Source organism: Moschus berezovskii, chromosome 9, assembly GCF_049115385.1.
Source record: "Moschus berezovskii isolate FMDL1 chromosome 9, NW_MosBer_1.0, whole genome shotgun sequence".
Lineage (NCBI taxonomy): Eukaryota > Metazoa > Chordata > Mammalia > Artiodactyla > Moschidae > Moschus > Moschus berezovskii.
In genome coordinates this window covers 17,827,741-17,855,356 of record NC_142468.1, presented here as the reverse complement: position 1 = coordinate 17,855,356, position 27,616 = coordinate 17,827,741, and the positions used below count along the sequence as shown (strand labels likewise).

The window sequence follows — 27,616 nt, the reverse complement described above, 5'->3', positions numbered from 1 at the left end:
TATTCAAGTTCAAAATGGGTGATAAAGCAGCAAAGACAACTCGCAACATCAACAGCGCATTTGGCCCAGGAACTGCTAATGAACGTTCAGTGCAGTGGTGGTTCAAGACGTTTTGCAAAGGAGAGTCTTGACGATGAGGAGGGTAGTGGCTGGTCATCAGAAGTTGAACGCAACCGAGAGGATCATCAAAGCTGATCCTCTTAAACCTACAGGAGAAGTTGCTGAAGAACTCAACATCGATTCTACGGTCATTTGGCATTTGGAGCAAACTTGAAAGGTGAAAAAGCTTGATAAATGAATGCCTCATGAGCTGACCGGAAATTTAAAAAAAAATCATCGTTTAAAAGTGTTGTCTTCTCTTATTCTACGCAACAATGAACAGTTTCTCTATCAGCTTGTAATGTGGGACAAAAAATGGATTTTATACCATAACAGGCAACAACCAGCTCAATGGTTGAACAGAAAAGAAGTTCCAGAGCACTTCCGAAAGCCAAACCTGCACCAAAAAAAAGGTCATGGTCACTGTTTAGTGGACCTGCTGCACATCTGATCCACTACAACTTTCTGAATCCTGGCAAAACCATTATATCTGAGAAGTATGTTCATCAAATTGACAAGATGCACCAAAAACTGCAATGCCTGCAGCTGGCTTTGATCAACAGAAAGGGCCCAACATCATACAACCAACACGTCAAAAGCTGAACAAATTGGGCTATGAAGTTTTGCCTCATCCAGCATATTCACCTCGCCTCTCAGCAACTGACTACCACATACTTCTTCAAGCATCTCAAAACTTTTTGCAGGGAAAATGCTTCCACACCAGCAGAATGCAGAAAATTCTTTCCAAGAGTTCATTGAATCCCAAAGCACAGATTTTTATGCTACAGTAATAAACAAACTTATTTCTCATTGGCAAGAATGTGTTGATTATAATGGTTCCTATTTTGATTAATAAAGATGTGTTTGAGCCTAGTTATAGTGATTTAATATTCATAGTCCAAAACCACAGTTACTTTTTTACCAACCTGATAGTATATTCACAGAAGTATGCAATTGCTGTGACAATCTAATTTTGTAATATTTCCATCACCCTAAAAAGAAGCCACATAACCATTAGCCATCACTCCCATTCCCCCAGTTCTACTCCCCAATCAGCCCTAAGTGATTATTAACCTACTTTTGCCTCTGGATTTCATTCCTTTTTATTGCCAAATAATACTCCATTATGTGGATATGTCACATTATTCATCAGTTGGTGGACATTTGCGTATATCCACTTTTTTATGAAAAATGCAGCTATGAACATTCGTGTACACGTTTTTGTGCAATCATTTTAAACTTTCTTTTGATGTGGGATGTGTTTGTGTAAGTTTTGCATTGGACTCTGTGGCTATAATTTTAACTAGGTGTGAGTACAATATATATCACCCAATATCTAAATCAGTTCGGTTCAGTCACTCAGTCATGTCCGACTCTTGGCGACCACATGGACTGCAGCACACCAAGCTTCCCTGTCCATCACCAACTCCCGGAGCTTGCTCAAACTCATGTCCATCGAGTCAGTGATGCCATCCTCAGTTGACGATGGTGATACCGTCTCATCCTCTGTCGTCCCCTTCTCCTCCTGCCTTCAATCTTTCCCAGCATCAGGGTCTTTTCCAATGAGTCAGTTCTTCACATCAGGTGGCCAAAGTACTGGAGTTTCAGGTTCAGCATCAGTCCTTCCAGTGAATATTCAGGACTGATTTCCTTTAGGACTGACTGGTTTGATCTCCTTGCAGTCCAAGGGTCTCTGAAGAGTCTTCTCCAGCAACACAGTTCAAAGCATCAATTCTTCGGCGCTCAGCTTTCTTTATAGTCCAATAATATCTAAATACATTTTGCTTAAACTTAGAGATAACTTAACCATTTATTGATCTCTCCTTTGTCTTCTTGAATCACTCAGAAACTGAGTAAGCAAAAACATAAGTCTTTTTGATTTCATCATTCTCAGTATTGGATTCCATTTTGAAGGACTCTAGAGTTAGATATTTCATATCTTGACCTAGAATGGAGAATAGCATATTGTGGATCTGTTTACAGTTGGCTGACTATAATGGCTAACTGACAATAGGTCATACCCTCTGGGTTTTTTTTTGTTTCTTTGTTTTGCCAGCACCAGGTCTTTGTTGCTGTGCATGAGCTTTTTCGCTAGCTGCAGCATGTAGGCTTCTCTCATTCTGGAGCACAGGCTCTAGAGAGTGCGGGCTCAGAAGTAGCGCCTCGTGGACTTAGTTGCCCCATGGCTTGTGGGATCTTAGTCCCCCAACCAGGGATCAAACCCACGTCTCCTGTATTGGAAAGCAAACTCCTAATCTCTTGGAGCACCAAAGAAGTCCCATGTTTTGTTGTTATTTTTAACCTTGGTCATATATTCTTATTTGGTTTTTGCGTAGAGTAAAACTTTGAAAGAATAGAATGCGTCTGGCACATGGAGATTCATTTCTTTTTTGACATTTAACCTCAGAGATAGATACTACATCATTGATTATACAGATGAAGTGAATGTACCCAGTAACTCAAGCTGAACTTGGGCAATCATTAAGAAAGTAATTCAAAGAATGTGATTAATGTTACGAATATTTAAGTGTTTTATTCACATTGTCTTCTGGCCTTTGACTCAACTCTGAATTTATTAGAAATAATACTCCTCAATCAAATCAGAACTAGATTACTAGGGACTTAATAAATAGTCTTTATTTAAAATAAACTTTTTAGCACGCTTCTCTGCCATCCAAAAAAATAAGTGTTAGGTTTGTTTGGTTACAGGAATGCTAGTTTATTAGAAACAACATGAATAGAGAGGAAAAGGATAATCTGAAATGCGGTTTTTAGGTAGAATTAGTTCAAGTTGATCTTAGAAGCACAGAATTCTTAACTCATTAAGGTAGTATCCTGAACCTTGGATTTCATAAATTATGTCTTTTGAATAAGAAGTAAAAACGTTTAAAACTTTTAAGGGAGGAGAATGAAATGGCAACCCACTCCAGTATTCTTGCCTGGAAAATCCCATGGACAGAGAAGCCTAGCGGTCTATAGTCCATGGGGTCACAAAGAGTCCAGATGTAGCAACTAAACAATAACAATATCTGTTAGTTAATTTGGTGGGGGGAAGTTGTTTCACAATGTACTATACTTAAAATATCTTACAATTTTATTTGTCAATTATACCACAGCAAAGCTGAAAAAAAATTTTTTTTTAATTTTAAGGGAATTCCCTGGCAGTCCAATGGTTAGGACTTCACATTCTCGTTAGTGAGGGCCCAGGTTTGAACCCTGATAAGGGAACTAAAATCCCACAAGACCCACAGTACAGCCAAAAAATTATTTACCAAATAAAACTTTTAAAATAAATGCATAGTAAATGTTTCCATTTTTTCAAAAATCTTATGAAAACATCAGTCTTAAAACTCGACTTGGGAACAAATCACTTGACTTAATTGTGGTTTGGTTGACGGTCACGACTTTTTGCTTAACCAAATGTGGTGAATAGTTATAATTAGTTTGTTTCTGCCAGATTTGTGTAGATCAAATTTGTGACTTGTGGTTTAATTTCTTAAAGCAGGGCCATTTCTTTTACTACTTTGGTAGCCACAAGAAATCCCAAATGGTCCCGGGAATTAAGAAAGTACTTAGAGTTTATTCTAAGATTTATTTCATAATGTTCACTTGCATTTTTACCCCAGTGGCCTAGTGGAAAGCATTTAAAAAGAGCTGTCCTTAGCTTGCCAAGTTGTTCCTAGATACTATATTCCTAAAGGATCAGTTCAAATATCACTCCTTTTCTAAAGCTTTTCCTGTCTATCCAACCCAAACCTTCTGCAAATTTAATTGTCCCCATGTCTATCTTTGTAATGTGTTGTGTACTCCTTTAATAGCTTGGATGGCATTACTTGATAATTATTTTCCAGTCTGTCTTCTGCCAGATTCTCAAGGTTCAGTTCAGTTCAGTCACTCAGTCATGTCCGACTCTTTGCGACCCAATGAACTGCAGCACGCCAGGCCTCCCTGTCCATCACCAACTCCCGGAGTTCACTCAAACTCATGTCCTTTGAGTCGTTGATGCCATCCAGCCATCTCATTCTCTGTCGTCCCCTTCTCCTCCCGCTCCCACTCCCTCCCAGCATCAGAGTCTTTTCCAGTGAGTCATTTATAACCCTAAGTATAATGCATGGCACTAGAGATTGAACTGAAGTTTTGATAAAAAATTCTAATCCTTGGCTGAATTTTAATTTCTCCCTTTGTGGCTCATAGAGAAGATAGTGTCACTTTTCCACATTTAGGTTTATGGTAAGAAGTATGCTTTATGATCATAATTTTAACCAATTAAATTTTTATGAATAATTCTTTTAGTAATGAATTAGAACTGGAGACAAAATCAAAGAGTCTGGGTAAGACAGGTTACTGTTGTATTCAGTTATGTCTGATTCTTTGCAACCCATGGGCTGTGGCCCACCAGGCTCTTCTGTCCATGCGGTTTTCCAGCAAGAATACTTGAGTGGGTTGCCATTTCTTCCAGGGGATCTTCCAGACTGAGGGATCGAACCTGCATCTCTGGTATCTCCTGCATTAGACAGGCAGATTCTTTATCACTGAGCCACCTGGGAAGTCCAGGTAAGATAGGTTCAGTTCAGTTCAGTTCAGTCGCTCAGTCATGTCCGACTCTTTGCAACCCCATGAATCACAGCACGCCAGGCCTCCCTGTCCATCACCAACTCCCGAAGTTCACTCAAACTCATGTCCATCGAGTCGGTGATGCCATCCAGCCATCTCATTCTCTGTCGTCCCCTTCTCCTCCCGCCCCCAATCCCTCCCAGCATCAGAGTCTTTTCCAGTGAGTCGGCTCGTCGCATGAGGTGGCCAAAGTATTGGAGTTTCAGCTTTAGCATCAGTCCTTCCAATGAACACCCAGGATTGATCTCCTTTAGAATGGACTGGTTGGATCTCCTTGCAGTCCAAGGGACTCTCAAGAATCTTCTCCAGCACCACAGTTCAAAAGCATCAATTCTTCGGTGATCAGCTTTCTTCACAGTCCAACTCTCACATCCATACATGACCACTGAAAAAACCATAGCCTTGACTAGTTGGACCTTTGTTGGCAAAGTAATGTCTCTGCTTTTTAATATGCTCTCTAGGTTGGTCATAACTTTCCTTCCAAGGAGTAAGCGTCTTTTAATTTCATGGCTGCAATCAGCATCTGCAGTGATTTTGGAACCCAAAAAAATAAAGTCTGACACTGTTTCCACTGTTTTCCCATCTATGAGTGGTCCTCAAACTTTGAGCATGCATCAGAATCACATTCAGAAAACTAAGATCATGGCATCTGGTCCCGTCACTTCATGGCAAAAATAGATGGGGAAACAATGGAAACAGTGACAGACTTTATTTTCTTGGGCTCTAAAATCACTGCAAATGGTGACTGCAGCCATGAAATTAAAAGATGCTTGCTCCTTAGAAGAAAAACTATGACAAACCTAGACAGAATATTAAAAAGCAGAGGCATTACTTTGCTGACAAAGGTCTGTCTAATCAAAGTTATGGTTTTACCAGTGGTCATGTATGGATGTGAGAGCTGGACCATAAAGAAAGTTGAGCGCCAAAGAATTGATGCTTTTGAACTCTGGAGGAGACTCTTGAGAGTCCCTTGGACTGCAAGATCAAACCAGTCAATCCTAAAGGAAATCAGTCCTGAATGTTCATTGCAAGGACTGGTGCTGAAACTGAAGCTTCAATACTTTGGCCACCTAAGGAGAAGAGCCGACTTACTAGAAAAGAGCTGCCACAACTCTTGAAGCCCACACACCCTAGAACTCATGAGCTGAAACGAGAGAAGTCACTGCCATGAGAAACCCACACACTGCAAGGAAGAGTAGCCCCTGCACTCTGCAACCAGAGAAAGCCTGCACACAGCAAAGATGACCCAGTGTAGCCAAAAGTTAACAAATAAATAATCTCTAAAAAAATTAATAATGGGCATGTCATAAGAACTTGTTGATTAGTTGAGGAAACAAGTTTAGAACTCTGACCTTTGATTTTTGAGGCCAGTGGTATAGCACTTATAAAATGCTTCTTTTCTCTTTCACTTCTTTATTGGCTTGAGTGCAAATAAAATAAATGAAAATGTGTTTTAAATTTAATTATTAAACATTATAGTAAATGTTTATATACTGTCTAACCAGATTTCCCCTTATATTTTGCCATGTTGATCACACATAAGTTGTCTTTAAGATCTTAAATTATCACCTGTGCTGTCAATGAAAGAGTGTTTTTTCATTCAGCGTATGCTTACTATAGGGCTTCCCCGGTGGATCAGTGGTAAAGAATCCACCTGCAAATGCAGGAGACATGGGTTTGATCCCTGGGTTGGGGAGATTCCTTGGAGAAGGAAATGGCAAACCCACTCCAGTATTCTTGCCTGGGAAATCCCATGGACAGAGGAGCCTGGTAGACTGTAGTCCATGGGGTCACAAAAGAGTCAGACACAACTGAGTGACTAAACAACATGCTTATTATGTTAACTATATATAGATTAAACTCTATAACTATAATATAGTTATTAAATATATATAATAACTATATATAGTTTAATATAGAGATTATATATAGTTTGATATATAGATTAAACTCTGGAGTTTCCATGAAGTGTAAATTTCTGGCTGAGGATATTTTTATGTTCTAATTCACAAATGTAAATAATAACTATATATATAGTTTAATATATAGATTTTATATATATAGTTTAATATATAGATTAAACTCTGGAGTTTCCATGAAGTGTAAATTTCTGGCTGAGGATATTTTTATGTTCTAATTCACAAATGTAAATAAGATTTTTCAGAAACATCAAAACTGGATATTTGAAAAACACAGAAGGTTAACTAGCTGTAATTTCAACTCGCAAGTAAACTAACCACTATCATATTGTTATGGACCTGGGCCCTTGGCCTCTTTAATCAATAGAAACTGATACAAGGTCAGATAAGAATTCTAGTCAGGGCTTCATTAGGGCTGTGCTGCAGCATGAGGGAGGGAAAACAAGGAGCAGGTACTCTTGCTTTCTTCCCAGAGGAGCTGCTTGGGTCCTTAAAGGGGATAACAACAGGGGCAGGTCTGTGGACTGGGCAGGAGGCATAGCTTAGGTGATCTGCCCACTTCATGGTGACGCTGTGTGCAGGGATCCTGCACAATACCCTGCTTTTGCTCTCAGCCCCTCAGAAATGGCAGTTGGTCCCAGGTCCTTTTTGTATCCTCTTGTTCATAACTGCCCCTGCAGCACTCCTGCAATTGTTTTCAGTCCATTATTGTTTCTTTGTATTCTGTTGCTCAGAGATGTCAGTCCAGGTGCAAGCACTCTGGTTAAACATCCAGGTCCCTTTAACATGACTTCCTAGGTAGACACATCATACAATTGAGTTCTCACCTTGATGTGATGTTCTTTTGCAAGAAATTCAGGGATTTTCCTGGTGGTCCAGTGGCTAAGAATCCACTTTGCAATGCAGGGGACTCAGGTTCAACCCCTAATCGGGGAGCTAAGATCCTGCCTGCCATGGGTATACTAAGCCTGCTTGCCGCAACTTATGACCTGATGCTGCCAAATAAATAGTGTTTTTCTTAAAAATTCATCATCAGGTGAAAACAGTAATTGTTGTACATTTGTACTACTACATGATTTTAAAGGAAAAATATTTTTAAATTAAGCCTTGCTGGATCAACATTATCAGTGAAATTCGCTTGGTCCTATCTGATTCTTTGTGACCCCATGGAATTCTCCAGGCCAGAATACTGGAGTGGGTAGCCTTTCCCTTCTCCAAGGGATCTTCCCAACCCAAGAATCGAAACCAGGTCTCCTGCATTGCAGGTGGATTCTTTACCAACTGGGCTATCAGGGAAGCAAATACTATATATTGGGTATTTTTTCCAAGTCTTTTAAGGAAAATATCTTTAAAAGTCTCTTCCATTGATGAGTTTATTGTCTGGTCAAATTGAGAACATGAACCATACATATGTGAAACTACATTGCAAACAATTAAAATCAAATTATTAGAACAAGCAGTTTGTTTTAAATTGGATAAATCATCATCTATGAAGTAAGAGTGATCCAATTAAAGTAGGATTAGGGAGGTCATCATTTATATTCACAGCTGTTGATGGTGTGAGAGCAGACTAGCTGAAATTTAGCTGGACTAGTGAATCGGCTTCCCTGGGGGCTCAGACAGTAAAGAATCTGCCTTCAATACATGAGACCTGGGTTCAATCCCTAAGTTGAGAAGATCCCCTAGAGAAGGAAATGGCAACCCACTCCAGTATTCTTGCCTAGAGAATTCCATGCACAGAGGAGCCTGATGGTCTTTATAGTCCATGGGGTCCCAAAGACTCAGATATGACTTAGCCACTAACAAACACTCTAATGAATGTTTAGATTAAGCTATTCATTTTTGTAACTTGTTAGCTATTGGACTGGTCTAGACCTTAAAGTTACTCTTACTACTGACCCTAAAGCTTTATTTTTATTTTATTGAAGTGTAGTTGATTTACAATACTGTGTTAATTTCTGCTGTAGTGGCCCTAAAGCTTTTTCAATTCAAAAATTTCAATTCAAAATTCAATACATGAGTAACCAAGGACTTATTCATTCTACCTCCCAGAGAATTTTGTAGGAGCAAAATGTTGAGCAAGAGGGCTGCACTTGTAGCTATTTTATGAATAAATTGAAAATTGTGCTCTTAGATTTGTCAGTGTGGTTCCTTAAATAATTAAGAAAGGTTGGAAGGCAGCAGGTTCATATCATTAGGCTTAACCTGAGTAAGATTTGGTGGACTTTAAAAAATGTTATCTGCTTTTGATCGTTTGGTCATGTGTAATTTGTTCCTCATCCAAGGAATTTAACAGTGGAAATAAACATTCATGACATAAAAACTCACCCCCTTTCTCAAGCTTTTTCTGTCTATCCATTTCCAAGCCCTCTGTATAATTAATTGTCCTCATCACTGTTCCTGGCCTACTCTTCATTGTATTATGATATGCAGTGATAATGAGAAAAAGCTATATTTCCAGAAAAGCAGTTGGTGAAGTTTGCTTTTTATTATTAAGATTTTGCAAACGTTACTAAAGTAGTGAATGAATTCCACATACCCATCCCCAGCTTCATTCAGCTTTCTGCTATTCTTGTTTTATCTCTGCCCTCTTATATCACACTTTTGTTGTGGTTGTGTTGTTGGCTGGAGTATTTTAAAGCAAAGCCTAATGCCATGTCATTCATAAGTACTTTAGTATGTATCTCTAACCAAGAAGCCCTTTAAAAAACACACAATTATTACACTAAACAAAATAAAATAATAATTCCTTAATAACATAATCCTTGTCCAATTTGGCTAAAAACTGTTTTTCACAGTTGGTTTGTGTGAGTTGGTATCTGGAGAAGGTCTGCACATTTGCATTTGGTTGACATCAGACTTCAGCCCCTTAATCTTCTCTATAAATAGGCATGCTCTGTTCTTCTAGAGCTCCCCCAACCCTGCCAGTGCTATTTAATTGTTGAAGAAACTAGGTTGTTTGTTTGGGAAGATCTCCTGCATTTTAAATTTGGATGATTTTTATCCTAGTGGTAGCATTTCATGCTTTCCTTTCCCCCGCCAAATTTCATACTATCTAGTAGAGTTAGAGAATAAAGTGATTTTGGAATCAGTCTTTTTGGAAAGAATGGTTCATACATGTACTTGCTATTGCTGCATATCAGAAAGCATAAGACCTTCATTTGTTCCAGTTTGAATGAGGATCATTGGGTTTCAGTTCAGTTCAGTTCAGTCGCTCAGTCGTGTCCGACTCTCCGCGACCCCATGAATTACAGCACGCCAGGCCTCCCTGTCCATCACCAACTCCCGGAGTTTAGGTGGTATAAATCTGATCTCTTTCATAATAAAAATGGTAATTATCATCAGCAGCTATTTGGTTTTCCTCAAATATAGTCCAGAGAGGAAAGGCAAGAAAAAAAGATTGATTTTCCCCCCTTTTACTTACTGATTTTCAGAACATGAGATGAGTTGAAATAACTAAGGACTTTTAAGAAACATTGTATGTATTTATATTTAATATATTTCTAACTACTGTAATTACTGTTCTTTCTGACAGTCAGAACTGTCCCATCTTTAGTTAGTGGACACCCCTTTTTGCTGACTCCTGTGTTGTTTGACATGACTCTAGTAATCTTTGGTCACTTCCTTCCTTTCAGCATGTCAAGATATTCTGTGTTCATTTACTTCTTCAGACTTAGAATCTCATCCATATCTCCAAGTAACCTTGGTTCTTTTTAGTAGAAATCTAAGTGTTAAGAGTATTCATTAGTACTGAACTGTCAGGCTTCTGGGCCTTTTCCATGGACAGAGTTTATAAATGAGTGTTGTTTTGTTTTTTAAAAGAAAAAGAAGTTGTATTCCTACCAATATGGTAGTTCAAATTTAAAATGTTTAAGGATATTAATTGATTTTAAAAATTTTAATTTTATTGAAGTATGGTCGATTTACAGTGTGGTAGTTTCAGGTGTCAGGAGAAGGAAATGACAACCCACTCTAGTATTCTTGCCTGGAGAATCCCAGGGACAGAGGAGCCTGGTGGGCTGCCGTCTATGGGGTCGCACAGAGTCGGATACGACTGAAGTGACTTAGCAGCAGCAGTAGCAGCAGTTTCAGGTGTATAGCAAAGTGATTCAGTTATACTTTCTTTTGTAGATTCTTGTTTCATTTATAACGTTTTTGATTTTGAATTTTTTGAAATGTGCGGGCTTCTCATTGCGGTGGCTTCTCTTGTTGCAGAGCATGGGCTCTAGGGCATGTCGTCTTAGTAGTTGCGGCTCCGAGGCACTAGAGCACAGGCTCAGTAGTTGTGGTGCACAGGCTTAGTTGCTCCTTAGCATGTTGAATCTTCCTGGATCAGGGATTGAACCCATGTCTCCTGCATTGGCAGGTGGATTCTTTACCACTGAGCCACCAGTTCAGTTTAGTTCAGTCACTCAGTCGTTTCTGACTCTTTGCGACCCCATGGACTGCAGCCCACCAGGCTCCTCTGTCCATGCGATTTTCTAGGCAAGAGTACTGGAGTAGCTTGCCATTGCCTTCCCCGTGAATCAAGGCTAGACCCATCTAATTCCAAAGCCAGACAAGAGAAATCCTTTTTACTGTATACATTGCCTCTCTTTACCAGAAAGAAAGCAGAGAACACAGAGTTAACATCGTAAATGGTTTAGTCTCTTGTTTTAACCTGGCAGAAATACAGTGTTTTGTCTTTTTTTCTGTTCACATTTACTACTGAATGATTACAAATTCAAAATACATGTGCTTATTTTCTGTGGGAATATTTTTTATGTAAGAAAATAGAAAAACATGTCTTCTTGTCTAAGTTAAGTAAGACAATTTCAATATCTTTTTATTGTTTTCAATTTAATTATGGTTCTCTGTTTAAAATACTATAGCAAAAATATCCCCCAGATATATCTAGCCTATTAAAATGATGCCCCTTCTAAGTATCCTATTTATTTATTTCACAAATATTTGTTATAATCTATATTCAAGGTATTTTATAGTGTGTATTTGAAATAACTTCACTAAATGAAATAACCAAAACATGCCAGGTTCTGTAAATAGCCATTAAATTTTAGGGGGAAATTTTTTTTCTTGTACCAGCACTTACTGAGCACCTAAATGTACCATCTTAAGTCTTATAGCAACTGACTCAGGTAGGTACTAAACCCCCATTTTACAGATGAAGGAACTGAGGCACAGAGAGGCTACATAGTTTACCTGAGATCACTATCTAATAAGTGATATCAGACCTAAAGTTCAAATCCTTTGCTATCTTAAGTTTTTCTATATCATATATAATATATTAAAAAGTCCTATCAAACTACAAGAAAGTAGGGAAATATATTTTTCCTTGCTGGTGACTTAAGTCCATATGAACCACGTGTGAAGATGCATAGACATTTTCTTTGGTGTCTTAAACTGAAACTGCTGCTGCTGCTGCTAAGTCACTTCAGTCGTGTCCGACTCTGTGTGACCCCATAGACGGAAGCCCACCAGGCTCCCCCGTCCCTGGGATTCTCCAGGCAAGAACACCCGTTAAAACTCAAGATTCTAATTTTACAAACAAGGCCACCTCTAACAAAATTAAAATAAAATTACATTATCCCCTGGCTTAAAGAAAAAATTTCCACTAACTATAGAAGTGCTTGTGGTATGAAGACAGCATCTTAAATCTCCGTGTAAGTCATACACAAAGTGTTATTGCGGTGAAAAAATAGTAGCGTGAATAATACCTGCTCACAGCCCAAGACACTTGATGTATCTTGGGCTTCAGCGTTTGTTGGATTTTGCAGTTTCATGAGCAAGATTTGTATTTTTTTAAAGTTCTATATTTCTGTGTGTCCCACTTGATGTCAAATCTGTATTCTTAGATTGTAGTGTTCCATTAAAAAATAGAAATAATCTCAGCCCCCCCTCCCTCCTCCCCCTCCCCCCACACTCATTTTGTATAATATGGTAATGATATCACCGTAGCAGTAATTACGGGTCATCTTCATTTCTTTCATCTCTGCCTGTTCTGATGGCTTCATTCCTTTGACGGAAAAGATTTGGCTCTGGGTGCTATGATTATTTTGTTAAGCATTATTCGAATAGACAGGAGTGAGAGAAATTAATCAATCCAAATGCAATTAGCATCATGTTTAACCCAGTGATGGACGTCTCAAGGTGAAACAGCTAGGGGAGTTTCAGACATTATTATTCAATCCAGTGGTTCTTATCTAAATTATAATCAAGAGAGGTTTTTATTGGCCTCACAGTGTGGAGATGTAACTCTTTCCCTGGCCTGGGGGTCAGTAAGAAGGGCCTGCATCCTCTGTAGATGTTTGCTACTGCCAGCACCCTGAGGTGGGGATGTTCCCAGTAGGAAAGTTGTCTTAATGTCCAAGTCCTTTGAAATTTTATCTACGCTGGGATCCTGGTCTGATTTTCCTGGGAATGGGATATTGCCTGTGAATAAATTACTCTAACTTGGGGCAAAATATTTTGTGTCCTGATGAAGTCACTTTGACTAGTCACTCTTTCTTAACCTTACATGATAGATTATTATTGCTGTCCTTACTTTATGAATGAGGAAATTAAGGCTGTGTGAATCTACTAGCCTTTGGCCATAATAAGTGTTTGACCACAATCTATATTAAGTACAGGCCCTGAAGTGTGAATGTTCTGTGAAAATTTATGAATATTTAATAAAAGTTTGCCCCAAGAGTATTAATCCATTGCTTTGATCTCATTGCCTTTCACTCAGCTGAGTTCGCCCTTGGAAAGGGAACCAAGTGAAATAGGCCTGTGGGCCCTCTGAAGAGGAAACAGACTACAACAAGAAGTTGTTAGGTCTCATTTCTTGAACACAGATCTTTGGGGTTGCTTGTTGTTTTGGTTTGTTTTTTAGTAGGGAGAAGGATGATAAAAAGGATTGAATATTTGAAATCTTGTCGTGTTTTGCTTTTGAAAGAGGGCAGGACAGTTGATGGAGAAACACAGGCTTTTGCTTGAATACATTTTTCAAATACCTGACAATTAAGATTCTTCTACTTCTGCTTTCAATCTTCAGGCATCATGGCTGACACTTACCATATTTTATGTTCCTGCTTGATGTTTTATATTCTGAGAATAAATCTGTTGGCTGGATATTTCTGTCTTTTTTTCCCTCCGTTGTGAAAAGCCATTAAAATTATTTTCCATATTGGAACTGTCTAAATGCGTTTACCTGTATGTTGAGTCCTGACTTTTCTTTTTTATATTACTTCTTAGATAAAACAGTCTCTGGAAATGACCCTTACTTTGAGTTGGAAAAAAAAATGTTTGACATAAAATTATCTTTTTCTGAATTCAGTGGAGAGAACACTCTTCTTAGCCAGACCACCCTTTTTGGAAGAAAAAATCCTGTTAGGGAGACAGAACACTCTATAGAAACAGAATCTGAAAGTGTGCCCCCAAAAGGATTTTTTGAGAATTCTTAGGATGAAGATTTTCATAGTCAATGATAAGTTTGGTCACAGAGGTAGCACCCAGGCTGTTCTTTCCTTAGATACGTATTTCATTGTCCTTTTGAAATGCTTATGCCCAGGGAATTTTGGGCAAAGGCCTCAAGGTTACTCCGTCTGCTTTCAAATGCTGTTTTTATATATTGTAGAGAAAAGAGAGATTTCTACCACGTACTGTTACTTGAGTTGACTCTCACATGAGTTGATTGAGGATGATCTGTGGACCTTATTACAATTATACCATTTTCTGAGGGCCACCAGTGTCCTAATGAGGTCCCAGGAGCCCTTCTCATCCAGGGACTTCATGCCCAGTTCATAGCACCTTCTGTTCTTGACAGTGGCCCTGACCCCTGCTGCTCTCATATCAGAGGCATTATAAAGTACTTAGTCGTTGACTTGAATTATCAGTCACTTAGTGGTAGGTTTTGTGCGGAGGTCTGACTGGAGCATGTGAGGTATCTCAGCCTAGCAGCCTGCTTGGGCACTGCCCTGCTGTATGCCAGCTCTATGCCAGAGTGACAGGAAACCCTCCCCTCCCCGTTCCTGTGAGAGAGACATCAGCTCTGTGAATCACATCGGTTTCCTTGGTTCTCCTCTGATGTACCAGGATACCTGTGAACCACTAGCTAGCTAGCTGTCTCCATGGCCGCTTCTCATTTATGTGAATTTCCCTCATGCCTGGAACCCTGTGGGTTGGGTCTCTACGTGACTAAGCTGTTCATCTACCCCCTTCGTGCTTTTCTCGTGCACCGTGCACACTGGTGACTGCCAGGTCCTTCTTCATTGTTAGAACACTTTCAACCGAAAAATATTTGTTAAAGAAAAGTCAAAACTGTGATCATAACAAATGGCACATCATTTCCACAAAGTATCTTCTATAAATCTAGTTAAATAGATAACCATTTAACACAGTGATTTAAACCAAACTAACTAGGGTTTTATGTGCTCCTTTCTGCTAGAAGGAGCTGCTCGTACAGTTCGGGAAGGTTGCTGCCCCAACTAGTACCCAGATTTGAGCCTCCAGAGTACACCAGTTACCCAAATGCAAGAGAGTCGTGTTTCCCTTCACGATGAGATCTTTTAAAAAATAAATAGTTCATCCCCTTTTTGCCACTCCTGGTGCTGCTTGTGTGCTCAGTGGGGACTGACCTGGTACCTCTTTTGTGACGTGGCAGCTGAGAAGATGCCATTGTTTCTTGTGACCGATGGACGCCCAAGGAAGGTGTCATCATATTAATGAAAACTAAGAGCAGTCATTAAGAGTGTTAATTTGAAGGTGGCAGGGCAGGACAGTTCTGTGGCACTGTCTAAGCATATACCGCTTAGTAAACTAATGAAGGTTTACTGTGAAAGATAGGGTTTGTCAATCAGGTAGATTAGATTCCAGTTTAATGGGCAGCCAATTCATGAAGCAGACACACTGTAAGAGCAAAATAACTTACTGGAATATGAAAGACAAGAGCTGAATGAGCACGCCACTGATGAGGAAGGGGGGACTGTCACAGAACCAGAATTCTGCCCCATTTGTTGTCAATCAAAACATAACATTGGTCATTTAGGGGGGTTTTTTGTTTTGTTTTAAAGGAATATGCTCATGTACATCACCAGTTACCTGAAGTTCAGTAAAGAAGTGAGAAAGGAGCTCACAAAAGAACAGAGAAATCCATATTGTACTAGCCAAGATGCAGTCGGTGTGTTCCAGCAGCAGACGGAGGTGTCTGCTTTGAAGGGAACTTACTCTTTACTCTAGAACTCAGTTCCCTCAGACCAAGAAGACAGGCTCAGCTAGAAGACTGCAGTTCAGTTCTCCCGCATCCTGACTGCTACAGTATGACTTTTTCTATTTATTCCTGTATGTCTTCCTCACTCTTTACTGTACTTCAAGTAACTGGTGATGTGGATGAGCATATTACCCACTCCCTTTAAAAAAAAAACTAAATACAATGTTATGTTTTGATGGACAACAACTGGGGCAGAATTCTGGTTCTATGACAGTCCCCCTGCTTTCCTCCATCAGTGGCGTGCTCATTCAGCCCTTATCTTTCATATTGCAGTAAGTTATTTTGCTCTCACTGTTTAACAGAAAACAAACAAAAAGACTTGCATACAATTCTTCTGTTCAGTTGGAGAATTTTTTAATATTTTTCACTTTATCACTGTAAAACCCAAGGCGGTTTTTAACTTTTTTGTCCATTAGCTGTTATGTGTAGGGCAATCTGTCTTAAAGCAGGGATAAATTGCTCTAAGAGAAATGAATCCTTGATAATTTTCCCATTAAGAATCTTGTGGCTTAAATAAACTTCCTGTTTGACACGAAAGAAAGAGTCATTTAGTAGCTGCTACTGCTGCTGCTGCTAAGTCACTTCAGTCGTGTCCGACTCTGTGTGACCCCATAGACGGCAGCCGACCAGGCTCCCCCGTCCCTGGGATTCTCCAGGCAAGAACACTGGAGTGGGTTGCCATTTCCTTCTCCAATGTGTGGAAGTGAAAAGTAAAAGTGAAGTCGCTCAGTCGTGTCCGACCCTTAGCGACCCCACGCACTGCAGCCTACCAGGCTCCTCCATCCATGGGATTTTCTAGGCAAGAGTACTGGAGTGGGCTGCCATTGCCTTCTCCACATTTAGTAGCTAGCATTTACCAAATGCCTGTGTGACCCTTGTATTAACCCCACCTTGAACAGAAGAGGAGTTTGAAACACAGAGAGATGACTCTGGTGACTTGCCCGCAGTGGCTCAGGCTCTGTATAGGAGCTGGGATTTTGAATCCGAGCCTGGCTAATGCTAAAAACCCTGCTCTTGGGAATTCCCTGGCAGTCCAATGGTTAGGACTCCACGCTTGCACTGCTGGGAGCCTGGGTTCAGTTCCTGGTCAGGGTACTAGTCCCGAAAGCTGCATGGCGTGGCCAAAAAATTAAAAAATATAAAAGCCCTGCTCTTTTCACAACATTGTACTGTCTCCTTTGTTTCCTGGCCACTCATATTAGAGTCTCCTGAAGAGTCTGTTGTTCTTCAGGATGTGAGAGAACCAATGAAAAGTAACTCTCCTCCACCTCACTAATATTTTTAATTATATTGAGGCACAGAAATATTTAAAATAGTTTGCATTAGAACTGAAAACCAAATGCTGTGAGTTTCTTCCATTTCATTAAAAGTTACTTAGTCTTTCGATTGTTTCCTGTCTTAAAGCCAAGCAGAATTTTATCAGGCAATTGCCTCAAAGTTATAATCTGGAAAATCTTTCCGTAATGAAACCCATATGTCATGGGCGAAAGGTGCAGAGCCCTGGCAGAGAGGGCTGGTCTCATGAGAGCTTGTACACCCAATCTCGTTAACCAGGGTGCCTCTGGTAATCCCTCATCCCCTCACCGGTGAGAAATCAATCTGTACCACTGAAATCTTTTTCAACCAGCCACCAGAAAATTTACTGCAGAGAAGGCAGTTTGGGGATAGTCATTGTGAAAAGGGAGCCAGAGGCAAGGCTGAGTGTAGGCTGGAGGAATTGGAGAGTCTAAAGAAGAGATTACATTCAAGCGCACACCACCTTCACCGCAAGCAGGATGGAGTCCTCCCTTCAGCCCTGACCTCTCTAACGTGTACCCAGGTATTTATAACTGCCATGAACCTGACAGCCCTAGGGAAACTGTGAAGGGGTAATAGAACCGGCGTCAACCTGGAAGTTGATTTTAGTTTATCCATTTGTCGTCTTTAAATGTGTACACGTTGTCCCTTTTCGCTCACTCCGCAGCAGTTCACATGTTCACCCTTTGGTGAGAGTCTTGATTGTGGCTTTCTCAGTTTATGGTCTGTGCCCAGCCTAGCAAGGCCCCTAAATCACAACTTGACGTGGAGGTCGTGCAGCTCTTCTGCACAGCACACACTGTGGTGGCTGAGGACCAGTGGGTCCCTCTTGGCTTAGTGAGTAGACTGTGGTAGCAGTGTTGCCTTTCTGTTGAGTTTTATAATCTTAGAGAATTAATCCGGAGCTAGAAGATAGTTAAGAAATGGTGTTGACTCCAGATAGAACTCTCTAGCAATTTTATTGTCCCCAGGACGGTCTTCTGACACATTGTGGGGGAAAAAGAACCAGGAGAGAAGGGAGAAATCAGAATTGCCAAGCTGAGGAGCGTATAATCTTACCCAGACTATTAATGCAAGGATTATACTGAGAAGAAGGGATGGAACTAGGCAGAAGGACTTAGAAATAGCTTCATCTCCTCTGTCAGCAAGCTGTCGTCTTCTCTAAAGGCTTTTCCCCAACAGGATTTGAGATCCTTGGTGGGAGTTTTTAGTAAAATATATTTACATATAAAACCATACTGGAAGGTGTGTGTGTGTGCGTGAGAGTGTATGTGTGTGTGTGTGTGTGTGTGAGAGTGTGTGTGTGTGTGTGTAGCAGAGGAATACGGAATAGTAGCAGAAGGCTGTCTCTCTACTCCTAATGGGATTTTGTAGCAGCATGTGCGAGTTTGTTTCAGAAGTCAAAAATGAACAGATGTTGGTATAAATTACCTCTGTGATGTCTTGCAAATTAAAAGCGCGGTTGGCATCACTAAACAATTTCACTAGGTTTGAGGGGTGCAGTTAGCAGGCGGTGATTACTGTAGCAGGTTGGTAAGAATCTTCATACTGCAGTAGAACAGGAGAGCCAAGGATAAAGAGATGAGGAATAAAACCAGGGGTATATGAATTAATCAGAGATGTTAACATCGCTGATGACAAGTGAATAGGAGGGCACGTGCTCTGGAGCAGCCGCTGACCCACAGCAATTTCTCTGTGCACAGAAAGGGGTTGGTGCTTAGGATGTGATTTATAGGGTACAGCCCTCTTTTAGGGAGCAGCTATGTCAGGAATTCGTATATCTCCTATATAGGACCAGCGAGTAGGAAAACTTTCTCCCCTCCCATGTAGAAGATGATGTCTTTTGAATTACTTCTACTTTTACGGTGGTTTTGCTGCAGCTCTGTGTACTTAGATTAGGTTGAAGGGGGAGGAATGATTGAGTGGAAAGGGGGTTGTTAAAAAGGATTGGTTAAATTCAAGGAGAGCTTGCCACTGAGAGACTTTGGAATATCCATTTATTTCTCTTTTTAAATCCTTTTGATCCCTCGAATAGATTGGATCTTGTAAAATTTTAGGTCTTAAAAGATTGGTCATTTTCCCATTTGGGGAAAAAACAGTAAAGAATTGGGTTATATGAAGTGCAAGAGGCAGAAATAATTAGTAAGATCAGTACAGTGCTCTTAGCCCAGGATTTTTGGAACAAGGCTCAGTTCTACCCACTGAGTTTTTTTTTTATTACCCAAGTCTGATTTCTAAAGCACCTGCTTCTAGCCGTGCTGCAGGATGATTGGATGCTGTGTTTAAAGTCGTTAGTAAGCACTGGAGAATAGACAGAAAACCTATCCAAGAAGAAATAAATGATGAGACCCACTCTGAACAAAAGTATAAGTAGTCATTTCCTATAAGATCAGGCTGAGGGGAAGATTCCAAGAATTGGGATGTTTGAGATTGCTAGTCTGCCTTATCACAATCCACTCACTTATTCACTCAGGAAATACTGCGTACAAGGGAAGCAACAGACTACCAACTTCTTCTGAAAGGTGATGTGTTAATAATATTACCATTGCACTAAGCATGATCATGGCTGAATACCCAAGAGGGCAGAGCAGGTGGCATTAATATGCTACTCATTTTACAGATGAGGAAACTGAGGCTCAGAGAGCCTACCCAACTCAAGGTGTCACCCAGCTGACAAATACTGTAGTTGGAATTTAATTCAGATCCTGTATTCTCTGAAAGAAGTCCATGCTGCCTCCCCTGGTCAAGAAAACACTTGTTTGGATTTCTTCTAGAGTAGTTAGTCCTGTGCCTGGATCTCTCCATAAATCTGGTATTCCTTTCATCAAGGGAAATGACTTTCCTGCCAAAAAGCAAGGTAAATTTTAAAGGAATCCCACAATGTAGAGAGTGGAGCAGTGAGGGTCACTAACCAGTTTTACTGTTTGTCTGTGGAAGGGAAGGAAACTGACTTTACTGTTTTCCTACTTGGTTCCAGTTCTTCTGTGTATCATCATTCATCCAGCCAGCATTTATTCAGCAGATACTGGGTTCAGTGCTGTGCTAGGTGCTAGGGATATAAACAATAGTAAAATACCACTTCTGCCCTCAGTTCTTACATTTCCATGAAGGAAGACAATCATATTAACAAGTAATTGCAAGTCTTATAGGAACTTTGTATGTATGGAGTTTGGCATAAACCCACTGAAGGAATGGTCAGTTTGATTTTGGCCAGGGTAGGGTTGTGGGCACATGAGACAAGACCCAGCACTGGGGCTTCCATTCCTAGTTAATGGGGTTTCCTTTTCCTTTGTTGGAGCTTTGAACTTGTGAAAGATAGGGAATGAGTAGATTACAGTTACCTAAAACTTTCCTGTAGTTACAAAGTTTGTACTGTTTTACTTCTTTCTTGTAGAACTAAACCAAGAACTATTCAATGTGGGTGGTAGGGGTGGGAAGTGGGCACGCGTCATCTAGCACAATTTGCTCTGCTGGGAAGGAAAGCACAGAGCCTAGGGTGAAGGTCCTTCTCATCCCAGCAGGTGCCTCCCTAGTCATCTCTCTCTTTTGGCCAAGATGGAGACATGTCCTTGGGAGGCCAGAGGGCACCACAGCCTGCTGTGTGTCCACTGTGTGGTTCCAGACTTCTGGACTCCAGGGCCAGCTATAGAAAACTTTCAGCACTGTTATATCATTTAAGAGACATAAAAAGAGGGTCCATTTAAGAGACATAGGGATAAGGATGAAGGGGGTTATGCCACATATGACTTTTGAGAATTTGCTTGACCGAGCTAAAACTGGGGACTTCTGGAGTGGGTCTTGTAATTGAGAAATGTTTTACTTTCATTTTCAGGGCCTCATATGTAGGAAAGTAGCTGTATAACTCTCTTGTAACTACACCATTCAAAGATTGATGGTGCTGAAAGTCAGAGAAAGACACATAAACCTTGCCTGGCTATATTAAATATCTAAGGACTGACAATGCCAAGAGAGAGAAGACCAAAGCTCTATAAACCCTACTTTATTACTCCATCCACAGATGAACTGCACTGAGGGAATATAAACCCTGTTATATTACAGTGTCCGGGACTGCCACTCCTGAGAGATGGGGTAAATGATCTCTAATTTTGATTTGAGATTATAAATGTCCAGAGACCAACAATCTAGAAAACACTCTGATCTTGGTTGAATTTTAGCCTCCAGAAGCAAACCTCCTGAGACAATGAACATGAGTCTTAGGTTACATTCTTGAGGGAGAGAGGGATTTGGGGGGAGCTCCCTGGTGATTTTTTTTTAAGGGTAAATGATAAAGATTTCCCCAGTTGGCCTGCACCTTATAGTAATTACCAACTTCAGGACAGTGTTGGTAATTACTATAGTTGTCAAGAGTGTTTTGTGTTTCCCTCTTTTTGGAGGTTAGCAGGGATGGAATCTGTTAGGATAGCAACTTTGTATACAGTTTATGTCAATGCGCATTCTCAAATTAAGTCTTCCTGTGAACCCTTTTTCAGAGTTTAGGTGCTCATTGATCTTTCATGTACTTTGTGATTCCAGCCAGAGAGATGACACGGGGAAAATTCCTCAACATTCTAGAGAAGCCCAAGAAGTAGCAGCTGTTTGTGGACAGGATGTCCTGGGGCCCGGAACCATGCTTCCTTTCCAGTGCAGCTTTGAAGATGCACACCTCACTGCTTCCTGACCAGAAGCCGGAGGGTGCACTCCAGAATTCACCCTCTCCCCTGCTTCTGGCACTCTGTGCCTCTGAGGACGTTCGGCAGCAAGAGAAGAATCTGCTCTACCCAAGGATTGGTGCAGTTATTCCATCAACTTCCAGACTTTGACCGTCTCAACCTTGGATGCTGGTGACACCAGAGAGCATATCATTCTCAAAGGTCAAAGTCCTGCTTTCTCGTTTCCACGAGTGATTCAGGAGCTCCAGGATCTTAGAGTTGATTTTGATTCAGTAATGGCAAAGTCAGTTGAGACATGTTGATTGGACGAGTTCCTTTGAATTGTACCTTATCTCTTAGGAAGTATTTATGAAGCTAGGAGACCAGAGACCAGTTAGATTCTGACCAGTTAGATTCAGGTCAAGGTGCAGTTTGACCTGCAAACCCACCAATGTATACTAGGTTCAGGAATCCCCAGCTAGAGAAATGCTTTTGAAATTCTACACCTCTCACGATAGTCGCATCCCCCAATGCCTTCTGTTTCCTACCTCCAAGGGCCCCCCCATGTGTCTGACTCCAGGGAGTGGGATCCCTGTGTACCAAGTCCCTCCTGGGATTAGCTTGTACAGTGAAAGGTGCATGCAGGGTTGCATTGGGTTCTAGATATCAAGACTAGCTTAAAGATGATGGAAAGGACATTTGAGTTCTGGTTAATCTGTTACAGATTCAAGTGAGAAAGTAAGTATGGCCTGAAAGATAGAAGGGGATTGAGTGCAGGAGTTCCCATTTGATTAAAAACTAGAAATTGTAATTGCCCTTAAGGGAATGTGCTGTGGAATGGTGGCAATATTTTGCCTGCCCCGCTATCGCATCTCATAGCACAGATTAGATAGTTCACTTATAACAGAAATACACACACACAAGAAAAACAATTTCTTGACTCTACAATTCTTATGGAGCTCTTTGCCCATTATCTATGTTAAGACCTGAAAATCTAGCCCATGTTTAAAATTGATTATAAGTATTCTCCTTATTTTGTCTTGTAAGTTAGCCCCCAGCTTCTGTTATTTTGAGAAGTTCATGGGGTTTCCTAAACTTTATGAAAAGAACATCCATGTGGCAATAGTATGTTACTGTTAGACACTAGGGATGTTGTGGTCAAGCTTTTGATGCTGAGTGTCTGGCTAGGGTACAGCACTACTCAGTTTAATAGCTGGTCCATTAGCCATTTTCTGACACTTCTGCCTTGTTTCCCATGCTAGAAGTAAGGTTTGATTTTTCTTTCATTTGCTTCCTTTGACCATCCATGCAGTTTTACTTATTGATCGGGGTGGGTGGAATTTAACACAAGACATTAAAAGAGAGTATGAGAAGGCAAACATTCTGTTTGGATGAGATATATAAGGTTAGGCTAGAGAGGTTTTGCTTTTAAGTAAGCTTATCATTGACATTCCTTTATCTTAAATGCGGTTAAAGAATATAAAAGATGGGGAGAGAGAAGGAAGGAGGGCTGTGCAAAAAAAAATGCCACAATGTCAGATTCTAACTTTGCTCTGTTTTTTGAGAATTGATGGTATCAGGCACTTCTAATTGCCTGGGGAAATTGAGAAATAGATGGAGAACATTGGGATACCTCCCTCAAACCAACTCCAGTCTGTAAACTGGTTTTGGGGTCTGCTTTGGCCTCTTTTTTTAACTGTCATCTTATCCACCAGCACTTAATATATGTAGATATTTTAGAATTGCAATATTTATTGGTTTTGTATTTGCTGTCCTTAGAAATGTTATTGATGTATTTTTATATTGATAATATAAATTTATGTACAATGTGTGCATGTATGTATTTTAGGGTGTTAGAGGATTGTGCTTTGTGTATGGTGGTTTCTGTGTCGTCATAATAAATATGTCCCTTTTATTAGGAGAGTGAGTTTTTCCTCGAAAGGCCAACTTGCATATTTAAAGCACAGACCTCATCGGAAAGCACAGCTCTAATAGCAGATGACCCACTGTCTTCCCTTTAATATCACGTTGGGCGATGTGGGGCTCTGTGATCATCTACTCCATGGTCTCCAGCTACCAGCCACCCAACTCATTGTTTCATACTTCCCCTCGTCTGCTGAGAAAGTCTAGATCCATCCTCCTGGCATTTAAAACTCTCTACATGTAACCCTAAATAACCCTCCAGTTTGGTTTCCTTTCTCTCCAATATATGAAGTCTCCATCCCAGTTAATCTGAATAGTTCCCAGTTCCTCACTTACGTGCCTTTGTGGATGCCATTGAGCTCCTAGAAGCCTTGGATCCTTTTCCTGCCCATCAGCCTGTCCTTCCTATAAACCCCATGATCCCTGGTCATAATCCTTCCCGCTGCGTTCTCACAGCATGTATGTATACCATCCTTGTGACTCTTATTACTACAGTCTACCTTATATTTAAGTGATTTGAGTACATATCTTAGAGCCCCACTAATTTATCTGCTCCCCGAGATTGTGGCTGTCTCCCACACATCAAAGTTCTTCTTCAGTGGCTTCTTTGAACTGGAGGTTCATGACCTGTTTGTTTGCATGCTTCCAGTTAAACATGACATATCAAAAGCAAATATTTCTCTGCCACCTGCTATAAACCCTTTTATGCATTCAAAAACAGAAGTACTGATTTAATCAGTACTACCGCTGTCGCTCTTGATACTGTTCATGGGGTTCTCAAGGCAAGTATACTGAAGTGGTTTGCCATTCCCTTCTCCAGTGGACCACATTCTGTCAGACCTCTCCACCATGACCCGTCCGTCTTGGGTGGCCCCACACGGGATGACTGTGTGGATCACAATAGACTGTGGAACATTCTGAAAGAGATGGGAATACCAGACCACCTGACCTGCCTCTTGAGAAACCTGTATGCAGGTCAGGAAGCAACAGTCAGAACTGGTCATGGAACAACAGACTGGTTCCAAATAGGAAAAGGAATACGTCAAGGTTGTATATTGTCACCCTGCTTATTTAACTTAAATGCAGAGTACATCATGAGGAACGCTGGGCTGGAAGAAGACAAGCTGGAATCAAGATTGCCAGGAGAAATATCAATAACCTCAGATATGCAGATGACACTACCCTTATGGCAGAAAGTGAAGAGGAACTCAAAAGCCTCTTGATGAAAGTGAAAGAGGAGAGTGAAAGGTTGGCTTGAAGCTCAATGTTCAGAAAATGAAGATCATGGCATCTGGCCCATCACTTCATGGGAAATAGATGGGGAGACAGTGGAAACAGTGTCAGACTTTATTTTTTTGGGCTCCAAAATCACTGCAGATGGTGATTGCAGCCATGAAATTAAAAGATGCTTACTCCTTGGAAGGAAAGTTATGACCAACCTAGATAGCATATTAAAAGCAGAGACATTACTTTGCCAACAAAGGTCCGTCTAGTCAAGGCTATGGTTTTTCCAGTGGTCATGTATGGATGTGAGAGTTGGACTGTGAAGAAAGCTGATTGCCGAAGAATTGATGCTTTTGAACTGTGGTGTTGGAGAAGACTCTTGAGAGTCCCTTGGGCTGCAAGGCGATCCAACCAGTCCATTCTAGAGGAGATTAATCCTGGGTGTTCATTGGAAGGACTGATGCTAAAGCTGAAACTCCAATACTTTGGCCACCTCATGCGACGAGTTGACTCACTGGAAAAGAGTCTGATGCTGGGAAGGATTGGGGGCGGGAGGAGACGGGGACGATAGAGAATGAGATGGCTGGATGGCATCACCGACTCGATGGACATGAGTTTGAGTGAACTCTGGGAGTTGGTGATGGACAGGGAGGCCTGGCGTGCTGTGATTCATGGGATCACAAAGAGTCGGACATGACTGAGCGACTGAACTGAACTGAACTGAACCGCTGTCGCTCATTCATGGTTTACCTGCTCCAGACCAGAGCATGCCCTTTTAGAGAAAACATTCCCTTTTGAGGAAAGCAAATTGCTTAGCATCATTGGTTCATCATTGACTCCCACGAATACATCTGGGTGGACAGTAAATTTCTCTGATCTAGAAAAGCACGACTGGGGCTTCCCTGGTGGCTTAGTGGTAAAGAATCCGCCTGCCAATGCAGGAGACATGGGTTGGATCCCTGGTCTGTGAAGATACCATATGCGTTGGAGCAGCTAACATCCTGCACTGCAACTATTGAGCCTGTGCTCTAGAGCCTGGGAGCCACAACTACTGAAGCCACCGCAATGAGAAGCCCTCAAACTGCAACTCGAAAGTAGGCCCTACTTGCTGCAACTAGAGAAAAGCCCACGCAGCAATGGAGACCCAGCACAACTAAAAACAAATAAAATTATCTTTTAGAAAAAAGAAAAGCATGACTGATTGACTGACTGAAAAGGTATAGCATGACAAATACACTGCTGTAAATCTTCAGAGGTGGTTTTTCTCATAAATGATTATTTGTCTATAGTTTTGTTTTCCCTTTCCTTTTGCTGTTCCAAACGCCATCCATGCCTCGCATCTGTTGGCTGTGAGCAGAAGCATAGCGTTGGTGCCTGGAGACGCATTTTCAAATCCTACTCTACTCTTCTCACCAGGAGTCTCACTGCTGCTTGCTCTCTTCAGTCTCTGAGGTCTCGGGCCTCAGCTGATTTGCTTGACTTTCTTTCCTTTTTGGAGCGGTAGAAGTTCAGGGATATCAACTGCATTGATATAAAAATGCTGTGATTAATTTTTCTTTATCTTTTTGTTACCTATTTTCATTGTGTGTGTGTGTGTGTTTAATGGACAACTGCTAATGGCTCCTTGTTTTTGGCCCTCTGCCGTCTGAACTCACCAAAATCAGAGCAGTGCAAATGGAGCTGGTGAGTCATTCCATTGCTTCCCAGGCTTCTGCAGGGTATTTGGACTTCCATTGAGGCTTTATGATAAAACCAAGAAATTGCATTTCCAGAGGGATGCTCTCTTCTGTTTCCAGCAGGATTCAGGCACCACAGGAAGGTAATACGGAGTGGGAAGGGAGGACACGGGCAGTGGGCTGAGGTGGATGGTCCTGGGGGGTCAGGTGACAGGATTTCTTACCAGCTCTCAACTTCTGCACAAACTCCATCTCCAAGCATTTGGTTATGTTCTACAGTATCTGTTTTTTCCCTTCTTTGAGAGCTGCAGGACTGCCTGGCCTTGCATGGGCTTCATTTTATAGGAGGACCTTGTACCCTCCACCCCCGAAGAGTGGGCAGTCAGCCGTCTCTCCTGGTGTGTGAAGCTCTGACTGGCCAGTAACTGACTTTTCCTATCTATTTAGGCTTCAGGGCACTTTAAAGATATGAACCTGACTCTGAAAGGCCACCAGCCTTCCCACCCTTTGCCCAAAACTTTCTTCCCGAGCAGGGCTAGTTGGGGGCTTCATGTGGCACCAGGTGCACGGGGAGGCTCCCAAGTGCTGGCAGAGCCTGTTAATTAGCACATGAACACCCCAATGCTCCATTAGCCAGGCCAGGCATTCGGAACCTTCCCCTCCTGTGGCCCCTTCCTCCTAATGAGAGCTGGAAGAAGGGCCCTCACAAAACACTGCCTCAGAATAATATTCCGCTTTGTCCCCACCAGTAACCAGGGCTGACAGGATCACTCTGTCCATTTCTCTTCTAATTAGCACAATTCCAGCATAGCCTGAGCCAGCAAACGGAGAAAAGCGATCAAAAGCGATCGGACAACCGTACCGAATCACAAACACAAAGAGGGCCATTCCCTGTAATTAGGTGAGACAATTCCTCAGTCTTTTCTCGGCTGGAGTTTGCCGCTAAGACTCTTGCTGTTTGGGTCCCAG

General features: G+C 41.2%; 1 protein-coding gene across 1 annotated transcript in view; it reads left to right on the top strand.

Moving 5' to 3' along the window:
* The window catches only part of LIN52 (lin-52 DREAM MuvB core complex component), a 126,799-nt gene extending 102,272 nt beyond the window's left edge, over window positions 1-24,527 (top strand). Inside the window, exon 6 of the mRNA XM_055435493.2 lies at window positions 21,709-24,527. Coding sequence (XP_055291468.1) covers window positions 21,709-21,764 — 56 coding nt within the window. The 3' untranslated portion in view covers window positions 21,765-24,527. The remainder of the gene's footprint in view (window positions 1-21,708) is intronic.
* The last annotated feature ends 3,089 nt before the right edge of the window (window positions 24,528-27,616 follow it).